A 15688-nucleotide genomic window follows, 5' to 3' on the forward strand; every position below is an offset into this window, starting at 1 on the left:
AACCGCTGAACTCCAAAAAATTTCCGATTTGGTAATTAGAGAGCGTTCTTTTGTCAAAAACAGTTATCACTATTAAAATAGAATATTAAAGAAGCAATAAAAGTAATTATTATTACGACCACCTATGTTTTCTTACCTGCCACACATTATTTTATAAGATCTGTGAGAATAACTTGATAATGATAATATCAAGCTGTTTTTAAAGCATAACATTATTATTATAAGTATATTTTTTGTTCTTTTCTCTCTTTCTCTTTGTCGTAAATTAATTGATTTTTCGCTTACAACTCCATTACCAGAACAACACCTATAATTACACAAACTTTTCTTCTTAATTTCCAAATTAATGATTTCATTATATAATTACAACGCACGAACCTTGATCACTCCCATCAATCATCTCTTTTATTCTCCACTTGCTTATCTACCGCGAATTGGGTCATCGTAAACAAATCTCGGAAAGCGTTAGAAAATTTCTATTTGCACGAATCTATGCTACGGAAAATCGATTTAAATCGCCGCACCTTATTAAGGGCCAAAAGCTGGTGAACAAAGGCATTAGTAGCATAAACAACATGAGATTCGCATAAAAAGCCGCAAAAGTGTGCACAGTGTAGATAGAATACCTGCCACCCGGCGCGCGCGCGTCGACTAAGGCTAAGCGGATGAAGCGACTAATCCTAACGGCCGCTTTATTTCCCAATAAATTTCTATTTATTTTTATTACCATAGGGTTTTTGTAACTTTTTGTTATTTAGCTACGCGTTTCACTATGTCTCACTTTACGCTAAATAGTGTCCGTCGGTGCTTGCAGAAAATCAATAATAGTTTTAGTGATTTTTTACGATGAGCGCCTAACTGTAGCCCACAAAGCGCACCATGCCACAACTTGGTAGACAGGCGGGCATTGAACGCGTCAACAATCACACACAAATGTGCGCGTGTATGTGTGCGGTAAAGCATAAAAATGTGGCGCAGCGCTATTGAGGTGGCGACTGGAGTTGTATTCAAGGCAGATTGGGTCTCGTTAAATTCAATGCACCAACGGCGCTCCTTGTACGCGCCTAGTTTTGTTGTTGCGCGCTGAAATTTTTTCTTCTTTTTGTTTTGGTTTTGTTCCTTTTTTACTGTTCTGTACATACCTAGTTTATTCGTATGTTCTTTATTTCAAAAATACTTTTACTAGATGAAAAAGCGAGTAATGCAAAAAGAGCTAAATAAAAGCTTGTTTCCGATTGATTTGATTTGATTGACTGACTGCGACTGCCGTGCGCCGCTTGCCGCCTTCCACTTTACTACCAACGGCTCAGCGCTCAGCGCCTGAACGGGCGCGCGGCGTTACAAATAGTATCAACGGTGGTGCGGCGCGGTTGAGTGCCTTGGAGCGGTAGCTATCATTGTGAACTACTTGCTTTTATACACGTTCGTGTGTGTGTGTAAGTCTTACTGTGTACGCGCCCGCACATACCGGAAGCGCGTTCGATTGCTTCATGGCCCGCGGCGGTGGCGCGCAACGTTCAAACAACCACCGCTAGACTATATAAAGCGCATAAGCGCACACCGCTGAAGCAAATATTTTAAAGAACCAATAATTAGACAATATGCGAATATGGTCTACAAATCGACAATAATGTGCTTTGTTATTGTTGTTGCTATTAGCTTAATTGTTGGCAGTTCATTATTATGTGTATGCATGCAGGCGCGTATGTGCGGTTGTTTGCGCCGCCACTGTAGGGTGCGTCAGGGAGTCACAAAAATGCTGTCAATACTCAAATTGTATTTGTGTACGCATATAGCGCGCACGGACGGACGAACGGACGGACGTGGACGCGCACGATTGACTGATGCTTGACTGATCAGGTATTGCTTTTTTATTGTTTTCCATTTTTTATTTAAATGGCGAATTAAAAAAGAAATGGATTGAAATAAATTCCCGCAAAACAACAACAACAACAACAACAACAAAAATAATATTGAGAATAAAAAGTACGCTTGATTTGCATTGTTCGCCCCTGACGCGCTAATTCACTCAGCCGCTTAGTCAGTCAGTCACCGGTTGTCGCATTGCCATTTCGCTTTTGTAATTGATCGCCTTGTTCCTCAACTGGTACATGTAAGAGTTGTTGTCATTGCTGTTATTATTATTGTTGTCGTTGTCGTTGTTGTTGCTGTTGTTGTTGCTGCACTCATTTAACGCCACTCGAACTGGGTGTGTGCTTGCGTCGCATTGGAATCTACCGCGACAGCCTAGCCTGACCTACGCCCGTCCAAACGTCTGTCTGCGCGTCCGTTCTGCCTTCCTGCCTTCATCCACCCGTACACACGTCCATCCGTCCATGCGACCATCAAGCCATAGTCTATTCAACAAGGTAGTGATTTTTGCAGTGCACTTATTCCGCCTGCGGTGGGCATTTAGCTGCCTCAGCACAACACCACAGCAACAACAGAAGCAGCAGCAGCCGTCGCAGCCGCAACAACAACAATAGCGCTGATGTTTTTGCCTTCGCTTCGAAGCAGTCAGCAGTCAGCTTTTTGGAGTGTTTACTTATGCGATGTCACGCAACATTCAGTCGACTCCAAACGCGCGCGGAGTCAGCCAGCAAAAACGCGAATCGTCGAGCAAATCTCTGAGTTAAATATAAAAAAGCGACAATTTGCAAGTGAAAACGAAATCACAAAAAACGCTTCCTTTTCACAAAGGTCCTGTGCGCATACAGCCAAAGGACATTGCCGCTGCGTTAGCGGTGTAATTGAAGTTTGTTATTTCAAGTATGTTCGAAAGTGTGTTAAGTCCTGATTTAGTGTTTTGTGTTTGCAAGTGTTTTTGTTGTTGTTAAGAGTGATTTGAAAGCGCAAAAGTGATTTGAAAGTGTGCATAAACCACTTGAAGGGCTGGCTGATTTTTTCAAAACAAGTTTTGTGTTGACTGTATTTTCAATTCAATAAGCTGTTGTGGGCGACTTTCAGACGTTGCAGTAGTTGTATGTGTGTAAATAGAGCTTGAGTGGCGATGAGAGTTGTTGTGATTTAAAAAATCTTGGGAAAAATATTTCGTTATGCAAATTTTGTAAGAAATATGTTAAAGTATATAAGCATATGTATACAAATGTAAATAAGCTGTAAATAACAGTTTATTTATTTATTTAACGCAATTGATTTTTCTAAAATAAAAACATAATTTTATTCATAAACTTTTTCGAATGAAAATCATCATCTAACAACTTCTTAAAAAAGGTTCTTCAATAGAGGAACTGTACTAATAATAAATAGCCAAAATTTCTTCGTTTTATATTTCATTTTTTGGAAAATTTGATATTCCCAGGAGAGTGCCTCGAAGATATGTGTCACCACGTTCAACTCAATATATGCTTTGTTTGAGCGGATCCTTATTCTACGGGCATTCAATGCTTACAATGCAACTTAAAATACTTTAGGTGAATGAGATCACGATGCATGTTTGAAATTGGTTATTTAATGGTATCCATATCAATGCCACTATGACAAACAAACTATAAGGAGTCTATATAAAATCATAGCTTATCAATCAATAATGAAAAAATGTTTTCGTAAATTATTAAATTATTATTATTATTTTATTCATATGGAGATGTTTTCCTTTTCATTGGGTGTGTTTTTTTACGTGAGGGATGTTCGCCTTCTCACTTTAGCTCGCCTTCAAATGGATGGCTTTTGGCTACCCAGAGGATATTTGGTCTAAGACCGGAAGTCGTGAGCTGCTTGAGCCATATGTAAAAGAATCGTTTCTGGCCAATCCCAAGTGAATGGCGCTCATAGAACTTTCCTCACTTGTGTGTACTTCTACACATAGCTCTATCCTCCATATAACCGCGTAGTCGGTGTCTGCGCCAATAAAGAATCATATGGGGAAAATCAGATAGGATAAGTTTTTCACAAAAAAGTTTCTCATACTATTTCAGAATCTTTTTTTAATATTTGTTTCTTCGGAAAATATTTGTTTAGCAAATTAGTTTCGTGGAGCTTTCAGTAGGTGGAGAAGCTATTCATACATACGAATACATGCTACTGTTTCATAGCCGTTATTTGTAAACCACATTACGCTTTTGCGTCGTGAGATCAACGGTTCTGATTGCATATTTAGAATTATCAGATTCAGGTTAAATATGCACCGTTTGCTACTATAATTTGAGATTAATTTTACATTGCCACTTTCATAAAAACCCTCGGTCCTATTATCAAAAAAATGGGGCAATCGCAAATCAAATTTATTCGCCATAGACATCAACAGGCAGCAATCAATTGATGTCAGATTCAAAAATGATTATGAGATGGACGCACTCCAACCAAGCTTCACTTCCGATATGTGTCCTGATGGAAATGAATTCCTCCCCAATTGGTCAAAGTTGACTGCATCTGGCCGATTGATTATTTCAGATGATCCATTTACAGATCCGAAATAAGTTTGTAAGTTAGGGGAGGAGATTATTCCCTGCTGGTTCCATCAAATACACATCAAGCCTTTCCTACAGCCAATCCTGTCGTTTTTGCGTTAGCTCGTGTGCCACCCATCCATCGAATTTCTTTCTATATTCAGCCTTATTTTAATACGGCTAAACGGGTTTTTGTGACACGCCAAGCTTCTGGGCAATCGAAATTTACCATATATGACTACCGAACTTGATGTTTTCCATTATTTTATCAATCTTTTCGTTTGACCTTCCAGCGCTTGGTGGATTATTCCCATAAAAATTATCGGAACGGTGTCAACGAAACCAAAATTACGCATGATATACAATACAATACCCGGACCATAAATACTACTAAATTTAGAGCCGCTTAGCTCACGTTTTCTTCTCTATGAAAGAAAAACTGTAAAATGTGCCGTATATTCTCTTTGCTGGTTCTTTATTTGAACCGTTTCAAACAATATGGTTCAAAATGTGAAAATATTTTTTTAGTAAGATAATTTTTTAATGCCATGTTGAACTCGATTGCTGCGTAACAAAAGTGAGATACAGATTCTAAAAACCATCTACCTACGACCTACCCATCCTACCTAATATAAATGAGGATATATTTATATTTAAATTCCTGTCCCCGGCTGAATCTATGTTTAATTTGTCATTGGAGAAGTCCAAGATTAAAACAAAAACAATTCGCGGTATTTTGTAGTTTTTTGTTTTGCATTAAGTTGAACGGATATATAAAGACCATTATGAACTACAAACTCAGTATGGTCTTGAAGTAAATGTACGGAAAAGCAAGGGTTTTTGTTTTCCAAAAGTTTCATAGGGTATAAGATTGGAACGTTTACTGTATTTCAATTTATATTTTATTGTAAATTGCAACTTATTCTGCTTAGAGGTCAGAAGAACTAATTTTTTAATAAAAGAGTATTAAAAAGATCTTCGTCTTCATTTCGATCGATTAGTTTGAAAGACAGTTATATATATACGATAGTGGTTCGACCTGAGCAATATGTTTTGAGATTGTGACGTTGTCTTAGATAACAACTCATACCCATGTCGTGATGTCAAATAAAAATGTTTTTCTTATAAGAACTTCAGTTCGATAGATCAATTTGTATGGTAGCTATAAACTATAGTGATCTGATATCGACGATTCTAACAAATAAGCAGCCTTTTGGGAAGAAAATAACGTGTTTAATATTTCAGATCGATATCTCAAAAACAAAGATTCAATTCGCATATATACAGACAACGGACAAAGAGACCGATATAGCTAAATCGACTCAGCTTGTCACGCTGACCATCTTTATATTTGTATAGTATATAGTGTAGGTTCTCCGATATTTTCGTGTTACAAACTTCGTGGCAAACTTACACTACTATTATCTAATTCAAGGTTTAAAAATGAGAAAGAATCTAACAAGGTTTATCCAATAAAATACCAGATAAAGTAGCTAATGTCAAGCAATTAGTTTTTGTCAAACTATGCTATCTTACCAGTTTATTCCTCTTTACTTTTCTACTTATAAAAAGCCAAATTCAAATCGAAATTTGTTCAAAAAAATACTGGAATAGAAAAATAAGAAATGTCTATCCTCAGTAGTCTCCATCCAAATTTCAAATATTCAGCTTCCTATCTATCGATTTTATCAACTCACACGTCAAAATTAATTGTATTCAAAATATCAACGGAATATGCATATATCACTGTTATTTATTGCTACAATGTTTTTATGTTTCCTAAAAATAAAGAAAGTCCTCTTTTATTGATTGAAAAAAAAAATACAAAAAAGAAACATAAACCACAAATAAAATGTACCATATCGCATCAAAAGCAAAGCGAGTGCGCTGAGTCAACGTTGATGTGATGCTGATGAGAAATGAAGTGTCGCCACTTCCCTTGAGACAGTTTCTTTTTTATGCTTGTAGCCAAGAAACCCGCGGTGCTGCTGATGCCGCTGGTGGCAGCCACCTTCACCGCGTTCGTTCACTTACAGGTGGCCGATAAATTGAGGAAAGCAAAAACCAAAAACAAAAAACCATTTATGAAGGCGTCGAAATTTTATTAGATTCACTGCCGTTAAATGGACATGTATGTATACACACGCACACCCTCAAATATACGCATAAATATCAGCGAGAACGCGGTGATTTTAAAGCTTTGTGCGTAGTTTTCAGGCAAAAATTAATTAAAAAACAACAAAAATTATATTGCGTTCAGCGTTGGCTTTGAGACTGCAAATGATGTTGTACACTTCACTGTCTGCATTCGTGTTCTTTTTGCCGTTATTTTGCCCGGTGCTTTGGTAGCTGCCCCGAGTAGCGACGTGCGCCAAAACGGATGATTCATCCAACGCCGTTGGCCACTACTATTGGCCATCCATTTCTTGACTGCCTGCCAAATGTGATGCTTTGGCGTTGCATACATGTTGTTGTTGCATGATTACCTCAGTGTTGCACGCAAATACTGAATTACCCTGTAAACAAAAGCGTGTCGAATGCAAAGAAGAAATGCCAAAAAACTTTTTTTTAATTGTTTGTTCTTTTTTTTTAATCAATTTACTTTATTTCCGTTCGAAATCCTATGATATTGAATTTTTTTCGATATTTGGTTGTTAATCATCATCTCTAGCGAATGTTTTCTTTTCGGACATACATAAATAACTTGAAAGAATTTCGCTTTGCAGAAATTTCTGTTCCCATCTGCGGGTGATTTCAATTTAGCAGCATACCTTAACGGTTTACGTATGTAATTAAGTGTTTTTATAATCATTTAAGTGTAGGCAAAGTAAGAATTCCAGTCTGCAAACGTCACGCATCCGTCTATTTCGCTGCTGCTATGGAAAAATTCATTCTTAGTTCTATATAAATACAATATATATACTATATACATACATACATATATATAGATATATTCAGCTAAAAATAGAGTCTTCGTTTACGCTTTGCGTTAAATTTAGCTTCACACTGTTTATAAAAATAATTCATTAAAGTTGATGCGGTATTTCAAGGAAAAAAAGTAAGCTTTGCAATACTTCAGCGAAACTGAACTGAAATTGAAATTGATAAAAATAATAGCAGTGACCTAAGCATGTAAAAATATTATATTTACTTGACTATATGGATGTTGCAATAAGTTTATTCTGGAATATGAATCACAAAAATCTTTACTTGTCAGTATTTCACAACGGGAATCTTTAATAAGTGAAAATATTAATTTTTAAGGCACCTCGAGCAGTATACACTACGAGGTTTGAGAGTGCCTGACGAGGTACAATTATTGTTAGAAAATATCCTCTCCATAACATTTTACTTCTCACGATGCGAGAGTCACGCACTAAACTGAGGAGTCTGAGAACCCTGTTTTCATTGTCTCTATTGGTTGTCATCTTCCCGACTGCAGCACTCCATGAACAACCTTTGCACAATTTCTTTCCAGTGTGCATTCTCTTGAGATCTAAAAGAAAAGAAGAGAAAAAGTCGAAAGAAAAGTTCGTCGGAGAATATGGAACATGCGTACAAAACTTTGAGCTAAATTTATGCAAGTTTTGTCTTAATTCTTGACAGGAAGCATTGTTTTGATAAAAAACTGTCTATATATTCACTTATGCAATCCCAAACGATCCATTGTTTTTCATGTTTTCTAGCATAAAAGTCACACTTGGAAGTCTGCTATGTTGATCGCCTTTAAAGTATTGTCTGTTGACAAAGTTCAATGCGTATAGCTAAGATTTCTGCCTTCTTCTTCTTGTGGTTTTCAAAACTCTGTGTAGTTAAAAAGACGATAGTGATCGAGACGCCCAGGAAACCTGCCGTTCCGACGAGGTCCGTTTATAGCGAAAGAAGTGTTAGTGGAATGGGATTCGTTGGACGTGCGGGGATTCATGGCACATGGACCATATATTTAATATGTGGGGGAATGAAGTTCCGTAAGGTAACTTGAGCTCTTCGGTTCGACGACTTTTGCGAACTTTACTACTCCGTGGGTATTAGGAAATCCTGAAATTATATTGAGAGTCAATTAAGAAAATGCTGCAAAAAGTAATTGCCAAAACTTCTCCAAAAATTGCAATAATTTTAAAGTTTCGACATTGAACTTGTGGTTTTTTTCGCTTTTCACTAGTCCTTTATATTTGTAACCTCGTTATTTACCGCTCGTTTCGCCACCGTTAACGCCGTCTTTGTTATTCGTACTTTACGAGTCGTTTCCGTGATCGTCGTTATCAAACTCATCAGCCTCATCTTTATCAGTGTCACACACATTTTGTTCAAACTCAAATTACATGCGATTTCAATCAAACGTTTTCTCTTCACTTTCCTCATACTGCTTATGAACATACGAATGTACAATGCATTTGTGTTTATTTGGACTAAATGAACATTTAGGCATCTGGACGCCCGGCACGCAAACACCCAACACATCATTCACCAATTTGAACGACATACATCCGAAGGTCAGCACACCCACACCACCGCCACCACCACTTCCAGCACAAGGCAGCGGGCAAACCGTTTGGACGCCACAGCCATCGCCGACCAGCGGTCGTAAAGAATTTCGTCCTGTGCGTTTCGAATCGCCAACACTGCCACGTCGTTACGTCGTTACGCCGCAATCGAACGACGGTACAGCTCAAATACCGCCACCGTGGCGTCAAAGCGCCACAACCACTGACGGTGATAGCTCCTATGCAGCGCCCTCACCACGCTCCGCCTACAGTTATACGAATCTCAGTACGCCAACAACTACGATCGGCTCGGCTGGCAGCACGAACTACTGCGACTCCATACCGTCAGAATCGTCGTTGCTGAATCACGTGGGCACCGGACCCAGCCAGAGTGTGGCGGATAAAATCAAAAGTATGGGTGGTTAAAATGTATAGCTATCACTTAACGGTTTTTGTCGTTGTGCTGTTTTTGTGTGATTTCATTTCATATTTTGAGCATAAATAGTGAATTGTGCCTACGAAATCGTCTCAATCACGAACATCATACATAGAAGAGTGTTGTTTTTTTTTGTCTTCGGTTGCATGAGCGAAACTGTGAAGTTTAGACAATTTGCATAAACAATATACATACATACATACATTTGCCCAACTCTTTGAGGCTGGGCAACGTCTCGTCCAAAGTTGTTTTGGTTAATTTGTATTTGTTGCAAATATTGTCTCGGGCACATTATAATAAATTCTCTCATCTCTAACCACATAACATTTTCTCACACCCTCTACAGCGTTCGAAAGATCAGCCTCCACATCGGCATTATACTCGCCGGCGGCGCGACGCCGACACGACACCGCTCAGCCATTTTACAAACCCAATGAAGTCAGTAAGTATAGCCATAGTAGTATGAAGGTCCAAAGACACGGCGAACTCCGTTACGTACTTAAGGTGTTCGACTGTGTGCGTAATTTATACTAACGATCACTTTCACGACGACACTTGCGCACTTTTCGGTGGCAAAGCAACTCTGTGTTTTACCGTTTTATGATTTCTATTATTTTTTGTGGGAACTTGTGGAATTTGAAAAGCGTCGGTGGCACTTATTTTATGCTTAAGCGACATTTTTTATATAGTTGCGAAGTATTATCGCTTACCGAGAAACAGTGTTAGATCGAGTGTAAAAAGAGCGTAATTTTCGAAGTGTAAGAATATTATATTTTCCTTTCAATATCAGAGAATTGTTTGAAAATATAAGTAGGGTGTGTACGTTGTGTTTTTGCATGTAACCTTACTTTTGTTATTGTAATTAAATGTGGTAACTTTTTTCAATATCCATGTTGCCTAGTAAACTTACCAAATCTTATATGTTTTTGAGAACTTTTTGTTGTGAACCAAAATACATACAAACCTTTAAAATATGAACAAATAGAAACTACAACAACAACTCCTCACTCTATAATACTGAATTGCAGTTTTTAAAGTTAAACATGAGTACATGAGCGAACCGGAAACGGAGCACGATCGTCCAAGAAAAATGGCACAATTGGGTCGACGGCAGGTCGACGGCATCGGACCGGTTACCAACGATGGAATGCCCATCATATTGAGATCGGTAAAAAGCGCAAAATCATATACACATTACAAACAAATTTAATTTAAGACAAGTAGAGATTTATCGTATTGAAAAATTTCATATTTTAACACTTCACCACAAATACGAAACGTTCCGAAACGAAACGATCGTGCTTTTTCGATGTCTATCGGCGTTAATGATGTGTTATTCTTTGGTCACGCGTCGCAGGAGGTGAAGGAGCCACATCAGCATGAATGGTATAAACGACTCTATCAAACGATACACAAGCAGAAGAGCGGCGGTAATGAATACAAATTATTTAATGATTCTAAAATATTTAATTTTACTCTTAGTAGAATTATTCTTATTAGGTAAATGAGGTTTTAACGGACGAGGGATGGTTTGTAAAGAAAAATATTAAGAGAAATTAAGGGGTTATATGGGTTTCCTCGGGTAAAACCAGACATTTTTCAACATTTTTTTTCTCTTTAAAAAATTAAATATTTTATTCGAATTTTTTATTGTTACAAACACACACTATTGACAAAGAAATTCTGAAATTTTTGGAAATAATATTTTAAACTCGTCCATTTCCGGTGACCTCTCGGAAAAAAGATACGCCCGTGTTGGCTGAATAACTTCTTACAGGATCATCTAAAGTGAAAAATACGTGTTTTAGTTAAAATCTTAATTTAGAAGTTGGACGAAGGAAAAAAACTGAAAATTGGACTTTTGGCAAACATTTTTACAAAAAAATTAAAATTTCGGAATTTTTTTTTAAATAGTTGAATCGAAAAAAATCCTTAGTCCAAAGTCTTTAAAAATTGTATCTCAAAAACCTGTGTAAAATTCCATGAAGATCGGTTGAGTCATTCATGAGATATCTTGCCAACTAGCTTCAAAGACATGGTTTCGAGAAAAACGCTTTTAAAGACGGGGAGTTTACCAAGATAGCCTCGAGTTCTCATGGCTGTATCTCCGAAACTATTACTCGGATCAACTTGAAAATTTAGGATAATATTCTAGAGGTAGTATTGTAGAGTTTAATAAGATAATAATCGATTTTTGAAGCCCGTAAGCCCATGTAACCCCTTATAGAATGATGTGTTTTATGTCGTCGTCAGTGAGGTATATGTAGAGAAGTGAAGAGAGGGGGTAAATCGGTTACAATTTTTCTCCGGTCCGCAGCTCTCAGGAGGGCTCGTTGCCCTACAATAATGTTTCGCAGATGTTTTTATCCAAAAATTCACTACAATCATCTCCGGTACTCGGGTTTCTTTCGATATAGATGAAATAACTTCAAAAATAAATTCAAAAGTATGGACTTTGAATTAATTGGAAAATTTTAGAAGTCTGAATTTATAAAAAAAGATTGTAAAAACTGCAAAAGTACAGATCTGAAGACATATCCCCATTATACATATGTATGTACCTATAGTATATAACGTATGTATATAACGCTCTTAATAATACAGACAAATTTTGTCTCAGTTCATCAGAATCATTTTCATAGCAACCAACAGTTTCAGAGGAGGGTATTTCCGATAGATAGTGGTTTTGAGAACAGTTGTATGACTGTAATTTTCTTGTCATATTTCTTGCCATGGTTCAACTAATGCATACAAAAATATTGTGTAGTGATTATTCGGTATTTTGCAAGCTATTAGTAGTTGTGACCATTACAGAATCAAAACAGTAACAAAATATGAACAGTTTTCTTCTACATCCACATATAAAAACACTCAATAATGTCAAAACTCAAATATGACATTAAATGGCAAAAATGTTGGGAATTTATTTCAGACGAATACCACTAAAACTAGCAATAAGTCTATTGTATAACTACGTAAATAAAGTAAGCTTGTTTTATTTGGTAAATCAAAGCTACCGAAAAATTGATTTTGATTCAAAATGGTCATCACCCTCCCACACTTTTTTTTTCCTCCAACATTTATACAGTTATTGAGCTCTATGTGACGAATTTCATGTTGTGCTGTCACAAACCCAATTTTTTTAATTAATCGAGCGGCACTAATTTATAGTGAATGTAGGAATTGTGCAAAAAATTTATTGGCGCGCCATATTTAGTAGCATTTCCGCTCGTTAAACGGAAATTAAAATAACTAGCGTACATACATTAGCACATGCCATATGAAAACGTTTGTTTGTACAAAGAAGAGATTTAGTGGAGCGCGTGGCAGAACTGACAATAGCCATATAAATAAGGCAATCAGTGATAGAAATTAGAGAAATCTTAATTGTCATAGAAGAAAATCGACGGTTTTTTTTTGGGTTTTTGACAAAATAAAAAGAAATAGGAAATTTACTTACTTTTATTTTATTTTTATTATTTTTTCTTTTTTTTTGCCTTAAGCTCTTGAATAATTGGCAATATGAAATAAGTTATATAAGCACCTAAGCTAAATTAAAGAATAATTCCAGCCTTTTAACCATTACTTATTAAGTTATAATATTTACTATCCCTTCTTTATCGAATTCCGACTCGCTCATTATACGCGTTACGCTTTTCGGCTTTCAAAATGCTTTCGCGCGTTTATACCATTCCCCGTTTTAATGCTCACGCCACACTACGTCGGCAATGCCGCTCCGCAACGCAACGCATCGCAACTGCAACGCGCCTCTACTCGCCCCTACAACTACAACACTCACAGATGATTACGTGATTCGCTACAAATGTCAAAGAGGTGATGATTTTTACATTTACTTTTTAACAAGAAAATTAAAACAACAAGAAAAAATAGTAAAATGTAGAAATAGTTGTAGAAATTGCAAACGCGTCCATTGGACTATATGCTTCATTAGATATTTATAAAGCCTTAGACGTACATTAATAGAACGCGTGTCTTGGAATGCTTGAAATGCTTTATTAGAACCTGAGCACATTTGTTATGCCTCATTGTCTAATTGTATGTATATATGAGAATCATAAACAGAGTAAGCGGGTTAACATTATTACCCATGAACTCCTAAACTAAAATAAAAATCTAGAACAAATACTTGCATGCCTGATTTCTTGGGAAATGTTATGGGGATATTATTTGGAGACAATCTGCCACACCTAGCAATAAGCATCAGCACTGCATATGATATACCATTAACAACAATAACAATTCTAACAACAAACACTTTTTATTATAAGTATAACACCGCACTAAATGAACCTTTACTAAGTGGAGGTCTTGGGTTCTCACTGGTATTTGTTACGCTGCTAATGCACCAAAATTTTACTAAAAACTCGCTATACAAATAATAACAGAAAATTAAACTAATAATATAATAATGAAAAAATAAATGTAGTTATTAAACAAAATATATATCACACTTTCTGTTCAAATTTTATTAAATAATATTTTCGCATCTTGCAACAGCTCGTCCACAATTGAAAGCGACTGGCTATCAATCAGAGCCCGAGCCCAATTACGATTCCGACTACTCCACAGTAAAGTATCGAACATTAGATCGCCGACGTTTGCAATCGGTCTCATCGGCCACGAACGTTGCGAATCGCCACACGAATACATACCAGGACGATAAGTGAGTAATGTAGAATTAAGTTAATACATAATTGAAAATTAATAGATGATAGGTAGATAAAAAAAGAATAAAATAGCAAATGGAAAGTGAAATATATTCTAAGTTTCCTCTGATCCCGCGACTCCTGCTGCGCGGCTTTTGTGACTTATCTTGTATCTGTATCTTGTATTCTCGTTGAAGTTGACTTCGCATAACTAGCCCCTTAGTTTTTAGAACATCGATCTAAATTTTCCACATGTCCTTTTATCCCCAAAAAACTGCTTGTTTGTCCAAATTGCCGATATAGGATCTCTATAGCATATAGCTACCACAAAAACTATCCAATCAAAATCAATAATCATGTATAGAAAACGTTTTTTTGTTACTTTTTCATGAAATTCGGGATATATTATAGTCTAAGACAAGGCTGTAATCTCCGAAAATATTGTTCGAATAAGACTAATATGCCATAGTTTATACCTGCCTAACAAGCTAACCGGTCAAAGTCAAGCTCTTGTATGGAAAAATTTTTCATTTGACAAGATATCTTCACGAAATTTGGCTTAAATTATTATAAAAGGCAGAACAAGGTAAGGTTAGGTAAATAGGCGATATTTGTAAGGCCTCAAATAATTCCACTTGGACAATTAGAACTCTTAGATCTGAATCAGTAAGACCTTGCCATTAATTAATTGAGGCGGCTAATATCAATTCCAGCCGATTGGCAGAGTTTTTACAAAGTACGACCATCCAGATACTGCAACTTTAGTCTGGTGGAAGCTGGACAGTGAAGGAGAAAGTGTTTAGCTGTTTCCATCTCATCTTATGCCTTGAAGTCAACTGGAAAACGTCCAGTTAGAACTTGCGGCGCTGTGAACCTTGCTCAGAAATAGCAATTCAATGAATCCTTTCTTCTTATTCTTCTTTATTGACGTAAACAACGCTTACGCGGTTTTAGGCGCGCCTTACTTCCTCTTCGCTGTTTGGCGCCAATTAGAGAGTCCGAGTCCTTCTGCTCCTGGTCCTTAAAACGAAGTGGAGGTCTTCCTCTTCTTCGGCGGGTAATATGTCGAATATTTTCAGAGCTGGAGCGTTTTCAACCATTCGGACATGACCTAGCCAGCGAAGCCGCTGTATCAAACGGGGATCTCTCATCCGAGAATGTTTTCTTCTTTTCATTCGTAGCCAAACCAAACCCAGCGCCCAACCTTGGGGAGGGAATGTTTCGCCATCTCGCATTAGGTTTTTTCTAACATACGTATATGTATGTTTTTTTGGCTACCCAGAGGATACTTGGTCTAAGACCGGAAGTGGTGAGCTGCTTGAGCCAATTAAATGGTGCTGAAAGAATTTTCCTCCATTGCTCAATGAATCTTTTACGTACTGGCTTAATCAAAGGTTTCGTAAAACCAAAAAACTCAACGTTTGTTGATAGGCCCCGCCGCTTCTCAATAGCTCTTTTACAATAATATAAGACATGCAATTCTTTACTAACCTCTCAACTATATTGCGATTCTATGATAGTCTTCTATCAAGAATGAACCCAAGAACTTCACCTTTTCGACAGAGTAAAGTCGAGAGCCCCCTATTGAGAGAAAGAGTACATCTGTGAGTTAAATCTCTTGGTAAATAAAACCAGTCCAGTTTTATTTGGAGTGGCAACTAAGCCGCTTCTTTGCATCCAGTTGGCTACTAC

The 15688-nt window shown here is 37.0% G+C and overlaps 2 protein-coding genes across 28 annotated transcripts in view; one reads left to right on the top strand and one right to left on the bottom strand.

Moving 5' to 3' along the window:
- The window catches only part of LOC126756866 (sorbin and SH3 domain-containing protein 1), a 93405-nt gene that overhangs the window by 46759 nt on the left and 30958 nt on the right, over positions 1–15688 (top strand). For 13 of the 27 annotated variants that reach the window (XM_050470323.1, XM_050470324.1, XM_050470312.1 and 10 more), the window contains 4 exons: positions 10358–10497; positions 10687–10759; positions 13131–13163; positions 13848–14013. In XM_050470323.1, coding sequence (XP_050326280.1) covers positions 10358–10497; positions 10687–10759; positions 13131–13163; positions 13848–14013 — 412 coding nt within the window. Of the gene's footprint in view, positions 1–8834; positions 9306–9675; positions 9772–10357; positions 10498–10686; positions 10760–13130; positions 13164–13847; positions 14014–15688 lie in introns of all 27 variants that reach the window. The other 14 variants (XM_050470332.1, XM_050470320.1, XM_050470326.1 and 11 more) reach the window with 7 other exon arrangements.
- LOC126756915 (protein immune deficiency) overlaps positions 1–15688 on the bottom strand; it is a 243375-nt gene that overhangs the window by 5267 nt on the left and 222420 nt on the right. The gene's annotated exons all lie outside the window — the stretch shown is intronic.

The sequence above is a fragment of the Bactrocera neohumeralis genome, chromosome 4 (assembly GCF_024586455.1).
Source record: "Bactrocera neohumeralis isolate Rockhampton chromosome 4, APGP_CSIRO_Bneo_wtdbg2-racon-allhic-juicebox.fasta_v2, whole genome shotgun sequence".
Lineage (NCBI taxonomy): Eukaryota > Metazoa > Arthropoda > Insecta > Diptera > Tephritidae > Bactrocera > Bactrocera neohumeralis.